This window comes from Anser cygnoides, chromosome 2 (genome assembly GCF_040182565.1).
Source record: "Anser cygnoides isolate HZ-2024a breed goose chromosome 2, Taihu_goose_T2T_genome, whole genome shotgun sequence".
Lineage (NCBI taxonomy): Eukaryota > Metazoa > Chordata > Aves > Anseriformes > Anatidae > Anser > Anser cygnoides.
Window position 1 is genome coordinate 70,722,974 of NC_089874.1, and position 25,312 is coordinate 70,748,285.

Consider the following 25,312-nt stretch of genomic DNA (forward strand, 5'->3'; position numbering starts at 1 on the left):
TAGACCACTTAAAGAATCCAGCCAATATGATGCAGCCAAAAGCAAATCCCGGCACAAAGGAATATTTGTCAGTGTTTATGCATAGCATCACATTTGTAATACCAACTGTCCCAGGCAATTAAAGACAAGTCATTCTGGATATTTTGAGGAAAGCTCCATTGGAACTGTGGGGAGCAGTGCCAAGACATGCAAAAGCAGCTGTAATTTCATGTCAGAATATAAATCAAAGAATCACCATATAAATAAAAGAATCACTGTAATTCTAAAATGGAAAGCCAGAGAAAAACCTTCAGCAGGAATTAAAAGCAATTTGGAAGAAAGTTATCTTCACTGAAAGAGAGACTCATATTCAACGGAGGTGCCAACAAACATACAACATGAATATGACCTGGCAGATAGCAGAGATTTAGAAACCCATAAAAGCCTGTTAAGAGCAATTAAATAGAATTGTGTGTTGTGAGACCAGTACTGATGAGGAATTATGCCTTCACTCCAGCTTGTATTACCTTAGTAAGTATGCATATGAGACAGTGCATGCCTAAAACAGTTATTTTGTACGCGTATACCTCAGCTGGCTACAGTAATGAAAGAAATACATTCCATATTTTTACTTAATATCATACTCACTGTAACAAGCGAGTTACAGAATGACAGCGGAACCACACTGGAATAGAGACCAGCACAGGTAAATTACAGCCTTTCTGCAGAGTGCTGCTGCAATAACCACAACAACCTGTGAATGACAAGGCAATAGAGTGACACCTATTAGTGAACTGAAACTACTGAGAAGCAAGCTACTCATAAAGCTGTTCACACCTAAAGCTTAGATCAGCCTTTTAGGGCCCTGTGCTGTTTATAAAAGAGCAGAGACTATGCAAGCACCGCGGAGATTTCACAGAGTATTTACCGCCATGGAAAGGAACATAACTAACATCCAGTTCACTTTTAAGCAGGGCTCTTTTACACAATGTTCTAAATGCAAATGCTATGACCTTCCAACCCCATCCCCCAAATGATGCATGCTCTTACGGTCTTGAGACATACATAAGCTCTCAGCCATCACTTTCATGTAACAGTACAAGCCAAGCAATCTGACCATGCCCCTATTAAATTGCACGTTTGTGAAACTGACCCTGGAAAGAGAAATTTCCTGACAATTACAGAAGAGTAGCTGAAAAGATCAGATGATATAACTTGTTTATGACCCATCTATTATTCAGAGGAAGTAATAGGGCAAATAGTGTTACAATCACTAATAGTTTCACAGTTTCACAAAGGTGCAGCACCATTTGCTTCTGCTCTTTTTTTTTTTTCTTTTCTTTCCCATGTGGCTATTACATATTCAGTCCTAAATACTTAATTTAGGTGTAGAGTGAAATCAGTAGGTTGTATCTTTATCAGCGCAGGGAGACCAATGTCAAACACTTTGAGGAAGATCTGCAGAACTGAAGCCTGAAGAAGCCTAACACTAGGCTGCATCTTGCAGACTTTTAGGTTAAAGTTTCTAATAGCCACTTTACCAAACAGCAAAGATACTCTTTGAAGACTCAAATACACGTGTTCATAGTTGGATGGGGCTCACTGTTTCAGTAAGTCTGAGACTTCACTAGCAGAGACCATTTCCTTCTCTCATGTAGACTTCCAAAGTTGGGGGCAACAATCTCTTAATCAGCTGTACTTGCGTATTTTCATCCAGATCACAATGCTGATCAGTACTGGGTTTTCAGAGGGGTCATACTGGACTGTTTGGTTTGATACATGCCGTAATTAATTTGGACAAAAGGAACCTATTTCAAAAAATCCTCTAAATAATTGAGATATGTATCCTATTTTACAGTTGAACATAGGCTCTACTCACACTACACTTCTGTGCCCAAACTTACTAGGAGTACTTACAAAAAGAAATAACAGGTATTATTCCTAAAGAGAAGGGTAAAAATCACAATTTACACAAAGCATTTATATCCACTATAAGAGTTCAGGTAAACATGGACAAATATGTATATATACACACAAAAAATTCCATATTATATTTACATCTACATATATGATATCTTATACAAAACATTAATGTGCAGTCTTACTCTGGTAACATCCATCTTGGCAGGCTAATTAGTTTTGGTATTGAAAAAGTGAAATTATTACTTTTTTTGACACATGAGAAAATTTGATTCCAAAACCGTTTTTTTGTGAAGCAGAGCAAAGAGTAATGGCTTAACACCACTACCCCAAAACAAAACTTCCCATAAAGCAAGAAAGCCTGTTCTTCAGGAAAGATACCTCTTAAAAATAAACCCATTTAATTTTTCAGAAAGGAAATTGTGTCCTACCTAACCGGTTCTGAATGAGCTACTTCGGCACATTGGAAACCGCACCTGGGTATCATTCTTTCCAGAGAGAGGGCCCCAGTTTGGGAGCAGGGGTGTCTTACCTTGGAGCAGCTCTGGCACTCACGGTCCTCCCAGTTCATGACATGGATGTGGCTCAGTTTTCCCCCACAGGCATCCCACAGCAGTATGGGGCAGGCAGCCAGGAAACACTGCAGCTTTGAGGCATCTCTGCGGTCAGAAGAAGAACCCAAAAGGTGCCCAGCTGCTCTGCAAAGGCACTTAGCCCACGCAGGGTACAAAAATTAAAGTAGCTACTTTCTTCTAGCAGTTACCGTGAAAGTTTATGCTTTTGCATAATATTGTGTCATATTATATATGAGGCCCTCAAGTTTATAATCAGAAGAACTCAGGTATTTTGAGTCTTCTCCTCCAGACCAATTTCAATTCTTGTGCCTCCACCCTCAGCAAGAAAAGCTTGTCTTGAAAGCAACATTATCTTACAAATAATAAAAACAACAACAAACACTACTTTAAGCTATAGCAACCTTTTAATACTCTCCTTAGCCCCTTAAGCTCTTCACAAGAAATTAGCTGTTGTAATGCAGTCTATAAAAGAAGTAATTTCAGTCTGCATGGAAAAAAAAAAAGATTTACCAACAAACATTCTCTGATTGACTTAATATAAAGCAAATAAAACCATATCTTATTTAAGACAGGCATTACAAAGTTTACATTATAACTTGTCAAAATGGCATCTCCAAGAAGTAGTAATTAATACACTTATAGTGAATTAAGCTTCCTTAAAAACGAAATGCATGTGACAGAAACAGGAACAAACAGCATCTTTATGCTTCAGCAGGTCAACAAAATAAACTAGGCAAAAACACTTGCATCACGTTGACTCAGTATATTTTATCCCAAATAGTATTAAATTGCTAGCTGACAATCTGATGAACCACAGAAAAATCAATTTTTTTTTTTGTCACCGCTTCTAAATTATGCATATCCACTTGCATAAACAAATCCTTATTACAGTCACAGAAGCAGGTGCTCAGATTCCGTTCTAACTAGCCTTTTACATACATTTAGTTTACTCCAGCATTTTTTCCCCCCATATGCTAAAATTTAACCAGCAGATGCAGAGGCTGGAAGTATTAAGACCATGGAGGAGGGGAGGAGAAATTAAAGTCTTACTCACACCACATTAGTGGGACCTATGTTGGCACAAGACTAAGGGTTTTCTTATATTTATGAAGCATTTATGAAGCAGAACTAAGATGCTTGCAGGAACACACCATTACAGTCTAGAGGAATATGCGTCACTCAAGTATTAATTTTAGCTTTATTTTATGTGTACATTGGTACATTTAAATTGGGTTCACAGAGCATAAAACTTTTGTTACCAAGGTGTGACGGATGTACCCAACTCCTCGACACAACTAGTAGTCGTTTGGTTCAGTCTCTGAAGGAAGTAGATGCCTAGACCCTGACTGGGCCATTCACTTCTTTAATTCCAACCTGTTATCGAAACACACCCATAGGAAGAGGCGACATGGTGTGCTTTGATGTTCGGGAGCTCGGAAAGCAGAACATCGATCATGGAGCAACAGCAGTTGTATGCACAAGGAGTCTCTATGCTTACCTTCTCCATCCTCTGTAATCTGACTACCAGCAAGTCACCGTATTCCATAAACATGATAGCCTGAGTGAGCTTATTTACTAAGCAGCAGGCTGCACAGCAGTGATCTCCCCTGGAGCTGGGATGCCTCTCACAAATACTCCTCAAGGTCGAGACCCCTTACCAACTACACATCTTTGGTAAGCAACTGACACTGTGCGTAACTCGTACCACTGGAAATTAAGATCACATACTGGTAATTTGGACGTTAAGCCTCACTTTTACAACGTTTTACTTCAATAAACCATTTTTGCTATACTTTTCGTGGTGATTCTTTAAACAGCTTAAACTTCGCCCATGACAGTGCATTTCATACGAAGGTTGGTGTGTAGTTTTCCTATGAGTTATTTATCAGCACATGCAATAAACTATGAAAAGTTGCTGAAATTATTTTAACAGAAATTTTTAATCCAATAAATGAGGAGAAATTGTTTGACTTGTAAATTTCATATATAAGGCTGCTACCAAATATTTCCTATCACACACAAAAGATTAAAACTACTTAAAGGCTCTTGAAATCTTACAATTAGAATAGGGTTTCCATTGTGCATCCATACCAAAGTATAGAAGTGAAAACAGTGCTAAAAAATGTTTTACTTTAAATAACAGTCCAGCTGTTATTGCTGCTTTTCAAAGAACCTGGAAGTATATAATGAAAACAAAGCTAAATAGTTAAATGGATATACTTCGATCATTACCGCCAATATAATGAGAAAGTTAGCTACCAAAGGTTCTCAAAAAAATTTTATTATGTACATAGAGAACTGTACACAAATAGGGAAATAAAAAAAAGTTGCTTTAAAATGAAAAAGTAATGATCAAATACAGTATTCAGAGCTTAAGTGTCACCCACTAGTCTTATTTTATTTTCTTGTATTAGAGCTATTACACAAACATGCAGTATGTCCACAATTTAAAATGAGCACCTTTTTCAAAGACATAGTCCTGTACGATGCATAAGTCAACTGTTTGCTTATGTCACTCCTCTCCTTCACTGTTCTCGTTCTGAAACTCAAGACAGAAATGCCTAGGTCACGATCCTTAGCTCAGGTAGCTTCAACAAGTGGAAACGAACATTTAGTTCTAAAATGCAAACTGACAGAATGCTTTCTATCCACAAAACAGTTTATGGAGAGATAATCTGCATCATGCACAATCTACTGTTTAAGTCAAGCTTTATGAAAAGTGTGTGTGTCAGGGCACAGTTTTTTTTTTCAATGGGCTAAATGGATGCTAATTTTGCCTTCTTCATTTTTAAAGATTTTCAGACTCACATTTCTTACCCCTCCTTATTTGCTCAGCCAAATTGGGATGGTCATAACGGTGGCTGTATTTGTAAAACTTACAGTACAACTGTTGCAGTCCTTAGTATAGATGTCAAATACTTTATCTATTTTACAGTTAGAAAAAGGCTAACTATCTTAAGTGGATTCTGTAAATGTTTCTAAAGAATTATTTGCTTTTCTATATATTGCCACAGTCAAAAGTTTAGTTACATAAATACCTGGTTATCCTCTGAAAACAACAAAAATGTTAAGAACTTTTGAAACGGCATTATCTGTATATAAACTGAGCACTGTTTAAATGGGTAGAAACCTTAAGCCAAGTTATCAAGTTACTTTAAAAGACTTGAGGTTTTTAGCTCTGATAGCTTCAACAGTATACGTTATAACAATGGATAATCTGAAAACATATTGTACAATGGTGATATTAAGTAACTTAAACCTAAGTTAGATTTCAAATTAAAAGAAATGTCATTTTTAAAACGATCAAGCATTTATTCTTTCGAAGTTTCCCTTCTTCACTTTGCCTTAACACTTCCTTTCCAAATCACAAGAGAAGAAACACAAAAGGACATATTATCCATTCCTTTTAATCACTAATAAATCTTAGTAGTATTCATGAAATAACTTCATGAAGTAACTTCTTAAAGTCTTCAGTTGCTACAATGAACAACCAAAATCATGGAATAAAAAACGTGTTCCTGAAAGAAAAAGCTTCTCTACATCATTTACTAGACTTCAGAGTAAAATTGTATATCACTGCAGACTTGAGACATCTTGGTCATTACATTTAAACTTAATGCACAAACTGTTTTCAAGTATAACTCCGGGCACAAGTTGGAGGAAACAGCTTGCTATCAGCACACAATCTTTCTTACTTTCAAGTATCAAAGTATGTACTCAGATTAAAGTCTACTTTCTATGACAACCTTTTTTTTTTTTTTAATCAAAGTATGTGCAGTTAAGTACACAAAGTGTCAGCTAGCCGAAGACTTCCTTGCTGTAACAGAGTACAATACTTCTCACTGAACTTACAGGCTACAAAAATTGACTTTTAATCCAATACGTTTTTTCAGCTGTGTTAAATTCACCTGCACACAAAGAACACTATCTTTCTGAAGCAACATCTGAGGATTTAAACAGCCATTTCCATTTTGGGCTGCTTCCAGTCTAGACATTAAAAAAATGAACCTTTCAAGAGGTATTCTGCCTATATGTATTTATGCATATATATGTTAAGTTCTGGTGACAGTTCAAATAAAGTTATGTTCTAGCCTTTTATGTGTGTGTGTGTTGTATTTTTCAAATTGAATTTTTCAAATTTTTGGTTTGATTTTGAATTTCAAATTTGAATTTTTCCAATTGCTGATCTTGGCAGCATACCTTATAATATGGTATATATGCTAGCAAAATCAGCAATTTTTGATAAATATTGCTGGCACAAACAGCTTACACCCTGTCCTCTGCCTATGACTGTTTATTTTCGCAACACGAACTTTTAAGTCAGGACATTTAAAAGCATGATCTAAAAAAGACTCAGCTGACTCTGGTGCAGACATCAGAATTTGATAGATCAGCTTTAAAACATACAGCTAAGCCATGACCAGCAGTAAAGAAAATGGATTTTGATAAATCTGGATTGTCGAGTTGATTTACTTAATCTGAAATGAAGCACATCTTCATAAGCCAATTATACTTAAAATGTACATTTCTTCTAGGTAACACAATCAGTTATGAGAAAGGAATTATGAGAATGAGCCAAGATTTACTTCACCTGCTTAAGTGCCTCATCATTAATTTCATCTGCCAGAGCTATGAGTCACACAAATAAAAGATGCTTCACAGTAGTAGCTGGCAAGCTGATATGAAAATTTCTATCATACTGGCTTCATGGAAGCACTGAGAATGTTACAATATCACACAGTATCACAGATTTCTAGGTTGGAAGAGACCTCAAGATCATCGAGTCCAACCTCCGACCTAACACTAAGTACTCCACTAAACCATATCGCTAAGCTCTACATCTAAACGTCTTTTAAAGACCTCCAGGGATGGTGACTCCACCACCTCCCTGGGCAGCCCGTTCCAATGCTTAATAACCCTTTTGGTAAAGAAGTACTTCCTAACATCCAACCTAAAACTCCTCTGTCGCAACTTTCGCCCATTCCCCCTCGTCCTGTCACCAGGCACGTAGGAGAACAGACCAACCCCCACCTCTTTACAGCCTCCTTTAAGGTAACTGTAGAGAGCGATGAGGTCGCCCCTGAGCCTCCTCTTCTCCAGGCTGAACAAGCCCAGCTCCCTCAGCCGCTCCTCATAAGACTTGTTCTCCAGACCCCTCACCAGCTTGGTCGCCCTTCTCTGGACTCGCTCGAGCACGTCCATGTCCTTCCTGTAGCGAGGGGCCCAAGACTGAACACAGTACTCGAGGTGCGGCCTCACCAGAGCCGAGTACAGGGGCACAATCACTTCCCTAGACCTGCTGGCCACACTGCTTCTTATACAGGCCAGGATGCTGTTGGCCTTCTTGGCCACCTGGGCACACTGCTGGCTCATATTCAGCCGACTATCAACCAATACTCCCAGGTCCTTCTCTGCCAGGCAGCTTTCCAGCCACTCATCTCCCAGCCTGTAGCTCTGCTTGGGGTTGTTGCGCCCCAGGTGCAGGACCCGGCACTTGGCCTTGCTGAACTTCATACAGTTGACCTCAGCCCATCGCTCCAGCCTATCCAGATCCTCCTGCAGAGCCTTCCTGCCCTCGAGCAGATCGACACATGCACCTAACTTGGTGTCATCTGCAAACTTACTGAGGATGCACTCAATCCCCTCATCCAGATCATCGATAAAGATATTAAAGAGGACCAGCCCCAGTACCGAGCCCTGGGGGACACCACTAGTGACCGGCCTCCAACCAGATTTGACTCCATTCACCACAACTCTCTGGGCCCGGCTATCCAGCCAGTTTCTAACCCAGCAAAGCGTACGCCAGTCCAAGCCCCAGCAGCCAGTTTCTTGAGGAGAATGTTGTGGGGAACGGTGTCAAAAGCCTTACTGAGGTCAAGGTAAACCACATCCACAGCCTTTCCCTCATCCACCAAGTGCGTCACTTTGTCATAGAAGGAGATCAGGTTCGTCAAGCAGGACCTGCCTTTCATAAACTCATGCTGACTGGGCCTGATCGCCTGCTTGCCCTGCAAGTGCCGCGTGATGACCCTCAAGATAACAAGATGTTTCATGTTAGCTGTTATTTTCAGACATATCAGACTTTGACCTCTGTGAAAGCTGGTGGAACATGCTATTTCTTTTCAACTGCTAACATACTAAGAGACATTAAACACTGAAGGAACGAACATAGACAAAGTGAGCATCTTTTGCGTGTTTTGCCTATTTATGACCACCAGGTACAGTAGTTCTTACTGCTCCAAAGATTATTCTCCCCCAACACACACACAAAAAATAGTAAAGATGTTTTATTTGGAAGCTGAATTCAAAAAACTGTTTAAGATAGAAGTTCAGCATGCCCTGAATTGCTCAAAAGTGGATTTCTTACCCAGTCTCTCTCCTGCCAATTCAATTACCTTCTGTTTTGCACAGGCAACTAGTGACTGACTAGGGTAGAGTGGGTCTACTGGCTCAGGTGTTATTTTTATTCCAGTACCCACAGGACTTCCATTCTTTTACTCCTCAAAACTATTAGTCACCCAAGACGAAGCAAATACACAACCGTGAACTCTGCATGTTTGCTAGCATGCTGAATAACAAGTTTATGTGAGAAACATCCCAAACTGCTCCCCAGCCCCTCTGACAAGAGGATAGAAATAACAAAAAAGTTCACCTGGAGTCTTACATTATTTCAGCGACTTTTTAAAATTTCCATGGACAGAAGTACGCACTGTATGTAAAACTCTCAAGCCACCAAATTACTAGAAATAACCTATTATACTGTTTCTCATGCTTGGGGTACCACAGGCACAAATCAGGAGAGAAGTAAAAATTAACTAAACCATTTCTGTAAGAAATAAAAACTAGTTAAAGCAGTTTAATGGTTTTCACTTGTAATAAGGGGTGCAGAAGAACATGGGAAAGTGCTTAATCTCTAGGAAATAATTCATTCCTCATAGTTGCATTTATTTCTCTCATATATACGTAGCATTCCATTATAATTTAAAATGAAATTCTCAATTTTGTTTGTATCTCAAATTGCTTGGTATAAGGTTGCAATTTTCATCCTATCGACCAGTCTCTGCATTTTCCCCATAGCTGATATACAAACGATTAAAAAGCATATTTCCAAAAAGAGAAAAGTAACCAAAAATAATCTCATCACGTTCACAATTGTTCTTCTATAACCTTGTTAAGATTCATAGTTCTTTTTGGTCTAAACTGATTCATCCACACTCAGTTACACCTAGGAATACTGTTGTGTCTGAAGAAGAAAATTAATTTATTCCATGGAATTAGACATGTATGATTTTGAATGGCCATATACAAAACCATGCAACTCAGTAAGACAATGAAAGATGAAAGAAAGGCATTATTAGCATCTGCTTAGTAAATGAAATACATCAAACAGAAAACAATGAGAACCATTATCACAGGTATTAGAGCTTTGACTCCAGCTTCCTCTCCAATGGCATTACATATCTATCCTCCAACACAATTCAAATAGATATAAACTGTAACCAAAATAAATATCGGTATTCCTTCTTCAGTATCATTTCCTTCAGAACAGCAAAAAACATTGTACTTTAAAAAGAGAAAGCTACAAGTAACAAAATCAGGAGTCCTGTCTTTGGTCCACATTGATTACTCAAAACTTGTTAAATTATTGGTTTCTTTAAGAAACTGAACAGCAAACCTCAAATTACACCATTAGTCATAGTACACAGATTACTTTCATAAACTTGTAACTACCCATAAATAAAAGAATAACTATTTGGAAGATTTTCTGAAAACTAGATCTTTGGTTATATCAGTAAGTCAGAATTGCGTGGAATGTATAAATCTTTAACAATAGCAGCTTCTAACAAAGCAACAGAAGCATCTTCACATTAAACAGTATATTCGGTATTCCTGCCTCCTCCAAAGATTAAAACTGCGTTGATATATTTGTTCTCTACTATAAATTAATAACATTGTTAGTTATTAATTTATAAGCACAGAATGTGCTTAAATTTAAATTATAAGCACAGAATGTGCTTAGCGATACAATGCAGAAACATGCAGAGCTATTTAAAGATAGCTCTAAAAGATTCTGGGTAGACATCTGCACAATGCTTTATTGTCCAAAGCAAAGCAGAGTACCATCTGTGCCACAAGATATTTCTGTAGCCTAGTAATGATGAAAAAACCCTAGGTTATCCTAAGTTATTTCCTTTTTCTTGGGCAAATTATTTCAACTGTTACTTTCTGTAAAGTACAGAATACACCTCCAAAACATAATACATGTATTTATATAAATAGCATATATACACACACACTGCTTTGAATAGAGCACCTTTTACAAGTTTAACAATGCTGTTCCTAAGGATGTGGAATGAAGCCTCCAAGTTTCAGAGATGTAAGGCCACTTGTATTTGTTTTCTCTACTGGAATTATTATTCATTAAGTTCATGCCATGATCAAGGAACATTTCACAGACAAACTAGTCATCCTCATTTATCCCTCACAAGACACAGTTAAAAACTTCGTCTGTTACACCAGTTAGGCACTACATTAACTGCCTATTCATTGTTGCTAGACAATGTCATATAAAGCAGAGACAAATAAGCACCTAACCACTTTAAAAATGATTACAATGATCTATACAATAAAAATTATTTGGAGGAAGGTTATTCAACATCTGCAAAGATACCTCCTTGTCAAAGGAGGAAGGTTAGAATGGCAAAAAATTCATTGGCACCACAACTAAAATGAAGAATGAAGTTCATCAATAAAATTTTATTAGTTACATAAATTTCTTAAGGTAGCACTGGTCTGATAAGAGTTTAAGTTAGTGAAATAAAACAAGCCTTTGACCAGTGATAGCATAAAAACCCCATATAATAAGAATCAAGATGCTCAATGTAATTTGGAGACTGGGAACATGATACAGGGTGAGGTAAAGCCACAAGACGTTTTAAATTACTGAATGCAATGCTTTGTGAGAGGGTTGTTTTTGATCCAGACAAGTATTTCTAAGTTGTCAAACACAGACACTTTAATGTCTGTTGGATGAGGCATATCAAACAACAACCAAGTTGATTCATAATACCTAAAAAAGAACAACAATGAAGAGATAGCAACTTTTTAAAATCTCCCTTAAAAATGTGTTACAAGGCACATTAGGAGAAATATCATTATTTTATTTTATTATTCCATTTGAATTAAATACCTGAAACCAGTTCTCATATCGTAAGACAATGGGGAGAAGTTTAAAATGCATTTTGACAGACGCAACTTAATTGTCTATTAAAGTGCTATGATTGTTATGCCAAAAAGTATCAGCAGAAAGTAAAAAAAAAAAAAAAGCCATGAAAAGTAAGTTTTGAAATCAAAGTAAGGAAAATATAGGTATTCCACAGCATTTTAAAGTGATTCAAAGCTAAAAGTATAACACTGAGAAGGTTTATAAACCTGCATTTTACATTGTTCCCTTCATAGCCTGTGACTTTGTACATTTTCAAAAAAAGTAAAATACTTTGAAAGAAAAAAATATCAGCATCCTTAGCACTTAAAAAAAAGAATGGTTTATGTGGAAGAAAATAACAGCAAGCAGGTTAATTCATTATACTGCTTTGAAGCACTACGCAATAAAGCTGGATTGTAAATTGTATTTTAACCCTATTCTTTTAGCTGTACAGCAGATGCCAGTGATTTCAACAACTCTGAAAGTCTTTTTGACATCTTAACAGCAAAACCTTTGGGCAACTTATTCTTCTTATCAGTATTAACAGTCAACTGCTGAAAAGCATTCAGTTGAATAAGTATGTAAAAGATGTCTTATTCTTCATAGAGAACTTTGGGCCCTTTAAATTTTGCACTTCGTAAATAAGATTAAAATTTCTATTCACTCCAAATATTCACACTTAAGACATCTCACATGCACAACACTACTGTTCCCTTTAAACTAGAAATGCACAAACTCTACTGAAAGCTACCTACTTGAAAGTTCCAGGTATCTTAACCTTTCCAAGGATACAAAGTGTTCAGAAACAAGGTAGTAAATTCACTAGTGCTGCCCCACTTCCAAACTTCTAAAGTAAGATAACTGTTTTATTAAGCAAACTTAACAAGTCTTCTATTGAACAAAACTGTTTTTTTTTTTTAAACCCTTTCCATTTTCATCATAGGTATACTCTCAAAGTCTGTATTACATTTGTCTGTTCTTTAAAGAATATGTGTAGGGTTAATAGTCCTATCAGTACTTAAAGGGAGCTTACTTGCAGCAAGTAGCTTTTCTAAGGTTTTCAGAAGGGCTGGTAACCATCTGTATGTTTCAGACAAACTAACTGAAAGGAATGCATTAGTTTAAGATTCATATGTATATACACAACAGATTATACTTCTTTCTCGCACAGTCTCCTTAAACCTCCTTAAGGTTGTCTGAAGAATCAAAACCATGAAAAAATGATGTGCTGATCTGCAGTAAACTGACAATTCATTCTGAGATCATGCTAATTACATCATGATTGGTAAAGTTGTAGTTCTTAAATCCCATTAATATTTGTCTACCACTTCAATTGGACCTAACTGTTGTTTTTAATGCTGAATAAGAATATTCAGCGTTCACAGAGATTATGTTTGAACAAAAATCAGTTATCTTACTATTCCTCCTAAAGTCAAACGCAGTGTATATCCACAGCGCTCTTCTATATCTACAATTTCAAAAAAGCTTACCCAATCAACAGTTAAGAACTAAACTCCGAGTTTGGCACATACAGCAACTTTCAGGAGTGTCCCTTTAGTTTTATTAAAACACTGATAAGAACAACGATCCTATCACCAAGCATTAGCCTGACTGGCAGCTACTCAAGGTGCTTTATCTCAACTTTGCACACAGGGACCGCACCTTGCCTATGACTGAGGCACATAAGGCACAGTGCAGAAGTACAAGAGTTCAGACACTAGAGGACAGTCTGTTCATTCGACTGAACCTCCAGATTTGTACTGCATGTTCCACATCGCTTCCTTTCTCTTGCACTAGCATTCAAGTTCATAAGCTGCTGAATCCACTTCCAGGAAGCTTCTCTTCAGATCAGAGATTTCTTTAGGCTAGTTGAAATTCTTTTTACATAAACCTCAGAGTGTTGCAAGAATCCTTGAAAATGAGATAATTAATGTCAGTACTGTCTGTCCAACACCAAAGATGAGAGCTTCTAAGGGAGCCATATTCTTTCCTGCTACTCTGTAAATTCCAGCTACTGCAGCACCTAAGAATCACAGGAAAAACAACCATCAAATTACAGATGTAAACCCAAGGCTGAAATATATGATAAATAATTTACTGTGCTTATGCATCAGCTATTTCTAGAGTATTACCAAACACTGTATTACTTCATGGCATTATGCAATTATTTAGCCTTGCTTGACTTTTTCTAGTTTTATGAAAAGCCTTCAGGGATGATTTTCCCAATTGAATCAGATTAACTTTCACAACACAAGCTTGATTTGAAAAAAAGTGAATCTTGCCATTTCCCTTTAGGTGTCTTCAAATTTAGTATTTTTTTTCTTCATATTTGCCTTCTGCTAATTTGAAAAATTAGCAAAAAAAACGTTCAAATTTGGTTTAATTGTGCTTGCATAAGCAGGGAGAAGCCAACAGGAAGATTGCTGGAGTCTACAAAACGACTAAAAATTTCCATCATCTTCATTTAATATTTCAGTTAAATAACAAGCCAAACTGAGTCAGTTTAAATTTGATTTAAACTACTAATCTGATAACAATTGTTCAGAAAAATCAAGCAAAACATGAAAAAAGATCAAGAAGTCTTATATTGTCATCCATGAATGTGTATAAGAAGAAATCTCTACAGATATCATTAGATTTTGAGTTATATCAAATGAAGACACCATTATTCTTGTAGATGTGCGCAGATTCCCATTTGTATAATATCACATGATCAAGATAAGCCAGCAACAAAATACTGCATTTTAAACAAAGCCAGTTGCTCCTACCTCCCTCCCACTGTCTTTTACATGCTGAATTTATCACATGCATATAAAGAGCAAAAGTCACACAGCAAGCAAATAGTTGTGTTGACTTGAAACAAGTGCCTGAGAAAGGTACTCTTTGCTACCAGTCAAAAATACCAGGCTAATGATGAAGAACATTTTCTTCTCAAACGATGTCTGAGCATGAAGACACCAAAATGTTCATCCAAAAAAAAAAAAAAGAGTCTTGTATACAGCTGTGTCTGTGGATAAAAATTTTACTCAATCTATACCTCAGAAGTTCACTTAGAATAAAGCTTTTTTTTTAAAAAAATATTTTTTTCTGAACTAATATTTGTTGTACAGTGCTTGCTTCCCTTACCTAAGGGATCACTGAATTTGCCGTCTTATGAGGTTATGATCTTCAGGAAAAAAAAAAAAACTTAATTCTGAAATAATTGTAGAACCTTTTGTACATAATGTCTGAGAAGCCAATTAACTACAATTAAATGCTTCTAGAAAACACAAAGATGCTTTTGCAAGCTCTAAGAAAACTGAAGAGCCACCACAACATTTGAAATAAATACCAAGAATTAAAAAAAACAACAGAATTTCCTTGGTTTTGCTCAGTCATTAATGTGAATAGTCTGCTGAAGTGATCAAAATCCATCTTAAAAAAACACTTCTCAAACATTGTAGGAAAAGAATTCACTAATAATTATTTCTTTACCAAAAAAAACATAAAGTATATTTTGTCAGAAACTTCACCACAAGGCTAGCCTTATGTTATTTCATTCAGACACCTTGCATAAGCTTTTCCATTTGTTCCTCTACGATTGACTGTCAAAAACTGAAAGAGATCCTTGAGACTGAGCCCAGTGCTGACACTAAAATTATTCAGGTGATTGAACTCTCAAACTGAATTGAAATGGCTAAGATTTATTAACTAGTAGCATCAAATTATGGTATCCCAATAATAGACTTGTCTTGCTTAAGAAAACATTGAGATATTTTGGAAAACATCAATAATGAAAACATTAAAAGCATTACAGCTTGATAATTATGTATTTATATTTGTTAAATAAGTGTGTGTAATACAACCTGTAATGCATAACCCAGCACAACTGGTACAGAGCCAGAGTATACTACAATAAGTTGCCATTGAGGAAATGAGAACATCACCAAAAGAGTGTGTATGGAGGGAGGAGGAAGAACAAACCCTTTGGGATAAAATGCAGCCGAAATCATTACCTCAAACTGCCTAACATATCTATTCCTCAGGTTATTTTTGACAGTATTCACCACTGTTCACTCAGTTTGTTGTCTTTTCTCAAAAACCCATAAAGTTTGAAAGATCTATCATGAGCAAAATTGAACTTTCATCATTTAACAGGCCATATTGCATTCAACTACACAAACAATTCAGAGAACTGGAAATACAATTGGAAATCAGTTTGATATTTAAATTTCTTAAGTACTGGATTTCGCCTATCCAAAAGGCTAAATACTTAACTTAAATTCCAGCTTGCAGCATAATAGCTATTGAAAATACTCTTTAATATCGTACTACCATAATTGGCCTTCAGAAGCTCCTCACAGAATTTCTTTCAGGATGAAACAACCCAGTGCTGTCCAGAAACAAAAATACCTCAATGTTTTTATTTAACCCAGTTACAACGTTCTGTGCAAAACCATTGGGAACAGTGTAATAAAAGTCCACAGTGTTATCTTGGAGAAATTCTTAGGTGAAATGCATTATTTACACATAAACAGTGCTGTTTATTTGTTAAATGTTTTGACATGTAAAACTGGATGCCTAAAAACACAACTGTGTTGCTCCTCTTATGCATAGAGGAAAGAAAGTAATTTCATTTCACAAACACTGATCCTTCCCCAGTGCAGAATACTACTGAAAAAGTCTCGGCTTGGATATCCAGCAACACATTTCTTATCTTTTGTTCTTCAGAAACAGTCATGCACAGTTGACCTCCTAACAGGGCCACTGCCATTTTATATGTAGGACAGTTCGATGTCAGCATAACTCACAATGTAAGGTTCTCAACGGGTTCCATATATGCCTTACCTTAGAAGAAAAAAAAAAAGTAGAATTACACTGAACTGTTGTTAAACACTGGAAATTCTAGGCTAGGAAATACACAGCAATTAAAACCACTTTGAGGAAAGCCTTAAGGAAATATTTCTTCAGAAACTTGTATTTTTATTTAATCTTGAAAGCTAACAGGCAAGAATGACTTTCAGTATAAGAAACTTTAAGAAATAATCTCCTACAAAACACCCAAGAGTGAAGCTCAAGTGTTACCACTACTCTAATAATCTGTACAATTCAAAGACAGAATGAAAGGCAACACGGCTCACCTACAGTTTCAGGCTATATGACAGTCTCTAAATTTACACAGCTCCATACCCTCAAAGGCTTTACCCTCAAAGGCATCATTCCTCCCTACACCAAATAAATTGGAAATTATCATTATAACCACAAAAGACTGGGAAGGTCTTTCAAATCCATAAACCAAATTGTTTGGTCTGTTCTCTGAGTGGCATGAATAGTTCAGATTGTTATCCAGTCACTAAAAAAAAAAAAAGTTTCTCTGCTGCAAGTCAGTACCTACATGGCACCTTTCCTTCCTTTAAGAGAGCAACATCCTATCCAAATGCAACTTAAAAACCTCCAGCAGGCTCAAGGAAATGAGCAAGAAGTCAGTCCTGCAATCAATGGGATCAGAGCTTCATTTCCAAACGAAATGGCTGTCTTTAAGGGTATTAACAGGTGATCTTGATCAAAAACTTTTGGCAAAAGGTCTGCACAAGTACGATAAGACAGGACTGCACTTTCTGGTCTCAAAAAGGTATTACCTGTCAAGCACACACATTTGAACAGCCTGGTACCCAAAGTTTACAAGATGAAAGACTAGGACAATCGTCCACTGACAATTCTGGAATCATTTTTATCTTTACCACAACATGAAGAGAAACTCAGCTGTGATTTTCATTAGAATTGCTACATGACTAAAGCAAAATCCTTAATAAACAATAACCAAACCACTAAGAGAAGGTTTATTTGTTTTAATATTGATTTAAATTTAGAGTAAATAAGTAAAAGCACAAAAGACAAACTTACTGGTTATCATGGCTCCTGTTATAGAAGCCAGAAATCCAATGCTGACCACAATGACAGAGATTAGTCTCCCCTGTCTATGTCTCTGCAGCATCAGAAACATTAACACTCCCACAGCACCATGGACAAAGAGAGAGGAGAAGAGAGCCCAGAGGAAAACCCAGTACCACATCTCTGAAAGAAAGCAGTCAAAAGATTAGTATTTTTCAGGCAATAAATTTATAAGAGATTTAGAAACATTGCATATAATCAATAGTAAAAGAAAAGCAATACCCATTTCAGTCTTAAAAGGAGTCAATGTGAAAACACTGGCATATACTCAAGACACTATCCCCTTTTAGCGGTCTACCAAAGAAGTAACTCTATTATGATCAAAAATTTGTAAAAAGAAATCTAGTACAGTTTTTTGTAATAATACACCCGATTAAAGACCACCATATTTTCTTCAAAGGTTTCTTTTTTTAAAAAAAAACACAACACAATAATTGTAACTTCTTACTAGGATTTTGCAAATACAGCTGCAGAACAAAAAATTATCTGAAACCAACTGAACCAGAAAAAAGTCAAGAACTCTCTTTTATAATAAGAGACCACATCAAGCTAACATCAAATGCAAAAAATGAGGTTAAAGACTTCAGTATATCTACCCAGGTAAGTGTTCTACTGAATTAGCTTCAAAAGGAAAAAAAGAGAAATAAAATATATTAAAATGTAGTAATACATCCAGCAGCTTTATTCTAATTGCTTAGCACACACTTTTATAGATACGGGTAGTCACTATTATTTAAGTCACTGAGCAAGGACAGGAGATCTTGAGAACGTGCAGAGTACAGACATTTCTAAGATTGCCAGACGTGATCATTACTTTCAAATAAAAGATCAGAGAGCATCAGCAAAGCTACATAAAAATCAAAGAAGCTTCCTTACTTGGTGATAATCTCCTAAAAGCATTTACTATAATTCAAAAGGGTAAGAAAAACTAAGAAAAGAAAAAAGTGAAACCCTAAATATATCCACCTTTTTTAAAGGTCAACTACAGTGATGATCTTGTGTCTCTCTATCATCACAGAATTTAGCAAACTGGGAGACGTTTTCCCAGCTGTCACAATCCCAAACTTAATTAGCTTTTCCCACAGTTCACCCTAAAAAAAAGATACAGCTTCCATACAACAGCAGGACAATGTTTATCAGGTGAGCCTGTATTACTGTAGCTTGACACACAGTCATTCAAGCAGAAATATGACCCAATTAGCTAACTTTAAAAAAAAAATACACAAACACAGCAGATTAAGCAAAGCATTCTGTAAAAGGATGCTCAGAAAGAATTGTTGCCACACAGTAACTGCAGTCCTTTAAGTCCAAGTCTGTAGAGTATACATAACCACAGCACAAAAAAAAAAGAGTTCAGTACTTTTTCAGTACTTGTTCATTTAGCAGTACTTGGAGTGTAGTCTCAACCCTTCCCCTTTCATACAGCCATAAAAGGCAAATCCATGTCACAGGACTTAGAACTCCTATAAATCAGGAGAATCAAAAGACCCACTTAGGAGGGCAAGAAGGAAGGTGAGCGGTAAATATACATAGAGTTAATACTAACTGCTGTAGTTCAAGACACATCCTCTCTTTCTGAGTGTTTGGATACACACACATATTGGGGGGTAGCTCTAAGCAAGTCCATGGAAGTTCTCCATCCACATTATACAGGTTTGCAAAATACAGTAAAAGAGAGGCCCGTACAGGACAGTGTATTTACAAGACTTGTCCCAAGCTTTCATCTTTCTTAACTAAAGCAGATACAAGAGATGAAACACCTACCTAAGGAAAGCGCAATCTTGCAATATTACGAAGGTCAAGATAACCTGATACCACAGTGATGGACTCAGAGTAGGTATTTCAAATTTACAGATGAAGAAAATGCTCAGTTCTTATGCAGCATGACATGACAACTGCATGCTGTAAGATTCCCAAACACTCCTTAGCTATGACAGCGGTCTATTGATCAAGGTTATCCCCTGCAGTTTCCACATGGGATATGAGGCACCACAATGCCTTTTAGGAAATCAGTGGTTGTGGTCATTGTTGACCCTTGCCAGGTGGAAAAATAAATGAATTTGCAGTCATAGGAAGACTTCTTATGATGACTGTATTCATAGAAGAAAAGGTAATATTATGAAATGGAACTCCAAATGGAAGAACCCAAACATATTCACAGCCCCTCTACACAACAAAATAACTGCACAATGATCAACTATCTTGGTCTTATTTAGATTCCAAATAAGGCTCAAGGAAAATTAGCATCCTGCCGCACTTTATATTTAGGGCAGAAGACAGTAGAACAGAACCAATCCCAAATGTTAGATAAAATTGAGTTCTTTCACACACACTTTCCCCTCCTATTCCTTAAAGTGACAATGCATACTGAGTGCATTCAAAAGGCAATTAGATAACATCCAGAAATATTTCTTGTTCTACATGAATGCAGCTGTAGTGTTTAAAGAACTCAGCTATAAACCATGACTTCACAAAGCCTTAGGTTTTCAGCTCAATAGTATCACAAAGTCAGCAATGCAAGAAACGCAGGTAGCGTTACATGCAACTGCAATAACCCAGTACCTTCTCATAATATATCATTCATATCTTCTGTTTTTGCCAGACTGACTGTAGATACTAAAATCTGCAGGTATTTACTTCAGAGCAGTTGGAGTGGGTAGAGGGAGGAACCCCTCATATCTTCATGATGGTAGGAACCAAACATTTGTTTAGATGTGAAAAGGGCTAGGACATAGGCCTGTGAGGCTCCTAGATGCAGAAGTCAGGCAGCAGGATGAGGGACACAGCAAGCAGTTGTGAACTGGTTAACTGTCTTTCACCCTGCAAGTAGGCAGTTGGAGTTTGTGCACCTCCAAGTACACGTTGCAGATTATCCACTCTCCACCAACTTGTGTGCAAATTTGTTAAGTAGCTGATTAGCAAGTTACTAGACAGAGTTATGAGCAGAGAAACTAAATGTTTTTTCCCCTTACACACATTCTTGCTAGAGAGCAATGAGTCATTTTTATCCCAACAGGTTGAAAACAGAACTTAATCCACAGTTTTTTTTTCCTGTGTAAGAGTTTGAGGTTCTCTAAAATTCATTATCATCCAACTCCATAATTATGATGAAAGATGGCCCTTGGAAAAATACTGTGCTAGACCTACACTGAAGGAAGCAAAGAATGGGTTGAGGATAACACAGAGATGCCATAAGGGAACGGAGAAAGAGAACGTGAACGTCTGAACCCAAAGGGTCAAGGCTTTGCTTGACCAAAAAATAACCCAGTAGTTGAAAGGTTTTTAATATCTATAAATGAAGCAGAAATGAGACTGCAGTGTTTTAAGAGCATGCTGATAAAACAGACTTATGTCTTATGTATGAGATTCATACTCTAAGAGGTATAAACATACCTGATCAATTGCTACTACCTTGACAAACAAAGCATGCTGTCAAAAAAGTTCATTATTTGTGTAACTACACTAATTAACTTGCTCTTCTGATGATATGAACTACACAATTGGAATACTTTGCTGGTATGATAATAATGATTTAGCTTTAGCTAGCAGAAAGCTCCAAACACAAACCTAGCCTCAGTTACTTAGTCACATCCTCATAGAGCTACCTGAAAGAGCCCTGAACAAAATGACAAAATTACAAAAAAAAAAAGAAAGAAAAAAGCACTGGAAGATATCCAGTATTTTGTGGCTTACAAGCCACAACATCCAACGCATAGCACAGATCACCCTGGCTTTATGTGGGTGGAATTTCCCTCCCACCCCCCAGAAGAGCCGCAGGGCTCAAGCACTTGCGATTCATGCTCTTTCTCTCCAGATTTAGGGTACTGCTCTGTTAATTTAGGTATTTATAGCTATCATATATAAATTATACATATAATACACAAATCATATTATGCTTATCTGTTACATATGTACTTTGAACATATCACTGTAGGCATATACAACCTCAAAGATTAGACTTTTATGATTAGAAAAAAGACAAAGGATGCTAAAGTTTAGAATAACATCTGTATTGACTTATCAAATTTGAAGTTGCATTCCATTAACAGCTTTATCTTGGGCAAATAAAAAATGCAAAGTCAAAGTATGTAAATGCTAACACTTTTGAATATTATCTATATACATGAACATGTCCCACTGCCACTCAGCTTCAGTAAACAGGGAGTGAGTACATCATTAGTCCTTCATCTTCAACATTTTTCTTTCCCTCTAGTCCTTGCCAGGTGAATAGTGATTGCCTATAACATTTCATAAACCAAGACTGATTGCTCCAAAACCAAGTACCTGTCTTGAGATTCTGATCTACGTACCCAGTAACTATCTACCACTTGCTACAGAATTAAGTCTTTGTGCAGAATTTAAGTATCTGCGCCCTGAACACAAAGATACAAATTTCAGCCAACAAGATAGCACGTGCTGAAGTTTGAATTAAAAAACTACATAACATTATATCCTTGCAGATTTATGAACTCAACACACTCAGATTAAGAAATGCCTGTTTATTATACGTGCAAACTTAACTCAGCTCTTTATACATTATGGTGTTTTCTTCATCACTAGGTCCTTTCTTTAGTTATTGTATTAACTGGTGCACTGGAAGTTATCAGGTCTATACAGTCAAATTGTTGTTTGTAGATGCTACCATTTTTGCTGTATTAACTGGAAGAGAAGAACTTGCTGAAGAGCATTTAAATCCTTAGAGACTAGACCCCCTGAAGTTGCAGGGTAGGGGAGAACAACATAGTCCAGAAAAATCAGGGGACAAATAATTGCAGGATGAAGCTTAGGAAAAAAAATAGAAGGCGGCTTCAGTCTTTGGAACAAATAATTAACGAGACATAAACAAAACACCTACTTTGCTTACAGGAAGGACAGAAATATTGCAAAGTTCCCTAAACTTGAGGTAGCCTATAACATGAATATTTACTACAACTGACACTCATGCGGGGACATTTTTCAGTTCAGTTCATTTTTCAGTTTTCATTAGCCAACTCATTCTAGTAATGCCCGATCTACCACTTAGTGCATAACTGGTGCACGTGAAGCGGCCACTTGGATTTGCTGGAGGAGCTAAAATAGGGTGAGGTAGGAGCCCCCTCTCCTCTCCAACAGGTCGCAGAACCTTACCCCCACCATTTATAGTAACATGCCCAAGTGAAGGCAAGAAGCTATGAAGCAAAAGTCAGTGGGCCTGGGTTCAGCTACAGCAAACAGTGCTTGCTATCGTGGAGCGTGATGAGCACATGGCAGGAATTCAGTTGTCCGCAGTCTCCTGTGGTACTTTGTACTATATTATCCTACATGAAAGCCTGGATTTCTCTTTTTGTATTGAGCATGAACCAGACTTATGGTATAAAAAAAACATTGGTTCAACTTCTCATAAAAACACCAAAAACCAACAACAAAACCAATCACACACATAAATTAAACCACTGAGGTTTCAAACACTTCCTGGTTAAGGCTGGAGCTCGTATTTTATTTCAAAACATTGAATAGAGTTGATACATTTTTTTAATAAAGAACATAACTTTGCTGATAAAATTGTATAACTTTGTGCATACATAACCAGCATTGTTTATCTAAAGACAAATTCTTGCTTGAACAACTTAACTCCCAAATCCAAACCACAACTTTAAGTCCAAAAATAAACACAAAGCAGTCTTGAGGAATATTCATGGAATGCTGTATATTTCTTTCCAGTACTCTGAAGAAGTTTCTCCTTCACTTTCTCCTTTCTTTTCAGCACAGAAAAGCAGAACATCTGTTTTTGAACAATAATTACTTCTACAGTCAGTAAATATTTTAGAAAGTTTTTATGCAAGTTTAACAACAGTTACTCATTAATATCAGTTACTACACTAAAAAAAAAAATCACCTTTAAATTAAAAATAACCATTTGACATTAAAATACCTTCTGCAACTTCTTGTTATATCGCAAAAGCACCAAGAAACATTTTTTCTTACCTAACACTTAGCACTGAACTTCACAGAAATGCCTGCATTGCATCACGTTCTAATAAGAAAAACTTTGCAGGATGTCTAACACAAAGAAAAGTTACATCCATTGTTAACTCCTTCCTTTAACAGTACAACTAGTATTTCTATAGAAAGAATGCAAAAATAACTATTCAGGAAAGGAACTATATTCGTGTGGGGACACACTAATACCTTTAAGATTTAATCACCAGACACAGCGATACAAAATGTATGCACTTCAAAAAGTTTATTGGTCAAATTAATAAAGTAGAACCTATTAAAAGTTACTTTTAACTGGAAGTCAACAAGAAAGATCATAAAGCCTAAGACAATTGTTTTGTTTGCAACATCTTCAAACCCCAACTCCACCTCTGCGCTACACATGTTTATATGTATCTTTTACACAGATGGGAGGGAAAAGATGACATAATACTTTTTCATAAATATTAGAAACATACACCCTTTACTCAAGATTTTTCCAGGGAATATACTCAGTAACATCCCTACTATCAATACGAAGCCCCTTCTAGTCTGGAGGTAGAAACTCACCATTCCCTTTACGCCTGGACACGACAAGTAGCACACAGACACATTTCCCTGCTCTGTACCTTCTAACATAGGCTACAAAGGACTGCTGTGGAACTTTTTTTCCTGCCAAAGCTCCCCTCTCCTAGCAGGCCGTAACGACCTGTCTCGAGCGCCCCTTCCACAGCTCGGCTTCACCTTTCCAGAGCAGAACCCCTGAAGCTTACAATTAGGTTTATGTGCCAGCAAACACCTGCCACCCTGTTACCTCCCTCACTGCGCAGGGTGAAAAATATAACAACGAAACAGTAAAAGTCTCTGCTGCTGGCATTCATTTTTCGTTTAAATGGCTTTCCCTCAAACGCCACCCATAAAAAATAAAACCCGCTGGCAGAGCTACAGGAGCCCTCGCGGCCACCCCACTCCGAGCATCCCCTGGCACCAGCAGTCCCCAGAAGGAGAACCCCAATCCTACCCGAAAACCCAACCACCCCAATCCCAACCACCCCAACCTGCCCCCGGTTACCGGTGAGGCTGCGCAGGACGGTGCCATGTGCCCAGAGGCTCAGCACCTGCTGCACCGACAGGTTGATCGCGGACAGGTCCCCCGCCTCCACCTTCATGCTGCCGGCCCGGGGGGGCCGCCCAACGGCCGTGCCTGTGTCTCCCCCCGGCCCGTCACCTTCCCGGCGCCAACGACCACCACCGCCCATCCCAACACCCCGACCACCGCCATCACCTTCGGAGGGCGGGGCGGGGTAACGAGGCCCCGACCCCCGCACGCGCGAGGCCCCGCCCGCTCGGCCGTGACCGTTGGGCCGCGCGCCGCCTGATTGGTCCTCGCCGCGAGGGGCGGGCGCGCGGCTGGGGCCGTTGCAGCGGTTGCGGCCGTTGTCCCGCCGCCGCTGGGGCGTTGGCACCTCTCAGTGTTCCGTGTGGGTTACCGGCGGCGGCACGCAGAGAGGTCGCCCGGGCACGGGGCAGGGCAAAAAAGCGGCGAGGAAGACGCGAGTGGTCCTTGCTCGCAGTGTTCCTGTCCGCTCCTTTGAGCCTCAGCCCTACAGCCGGGGCCTGTTGCAGATTTAAGCCCTCAAAAGTTAGAAAAGATGACAGACCTTGAGTCAGTCCTAATTCCGTAACTACGCTTAAGCCCCTAGTTCCTTTCCTTACATAATGAAAGAAATACAACCATTAAGTTGAA

At 37.7% G+C, this 25,312-nt stretch overlaps 1 protein-coding gene across 3 annotated transcripts; it reads right to left on the bottom strand.

Annotated features, from left to right (window-relative positions):
* Positions 1–9,384: 9,384 nt before the first annotated feature.
* LOC106044332 (transmembrane protein 170B) lies at positions 9,385–25,312 on the bottom strand. Of its 3 annotated transcripts, XM_066992433.1 has the most exons (4): positions 24,638–24,935; positions 17,563–17,733; positions 16,470–16,506; positions 9,385–13,702 (listed from the first exon to the last, which is right to left on the bottom strand). In XM_066992433.1, the coding sequence occupies exons 1-4, from the start codon at positions 24,822–24,824 to the stop codon at positions 13,561–13,563; spliced, it is 537 nt and encodes a 178-aa protein (XP_066848534.1). In that variant the 5' UTR covers positions 24,825–24,935; the 3' UTR covers positions 9,385–13,560. The 3 variants fall into 3 exon arrangements, 2 of the variants coding, with proteins under 2 accessions (XP_066848534.1, XP_066848535.1); XM_066992434.1 differs by lacking the exon at positions 16,470–16,506 and having other exon boundaries at positions 24,638–24,931; XR_010829412.1 differs by lacking the exons at positions 9,385–13,702; positions 16,470–16,506; positions 17,563–17,733 and adding an exon at positions 23,066–23,371 and having other exon boundaries at positions 24,638–25,312.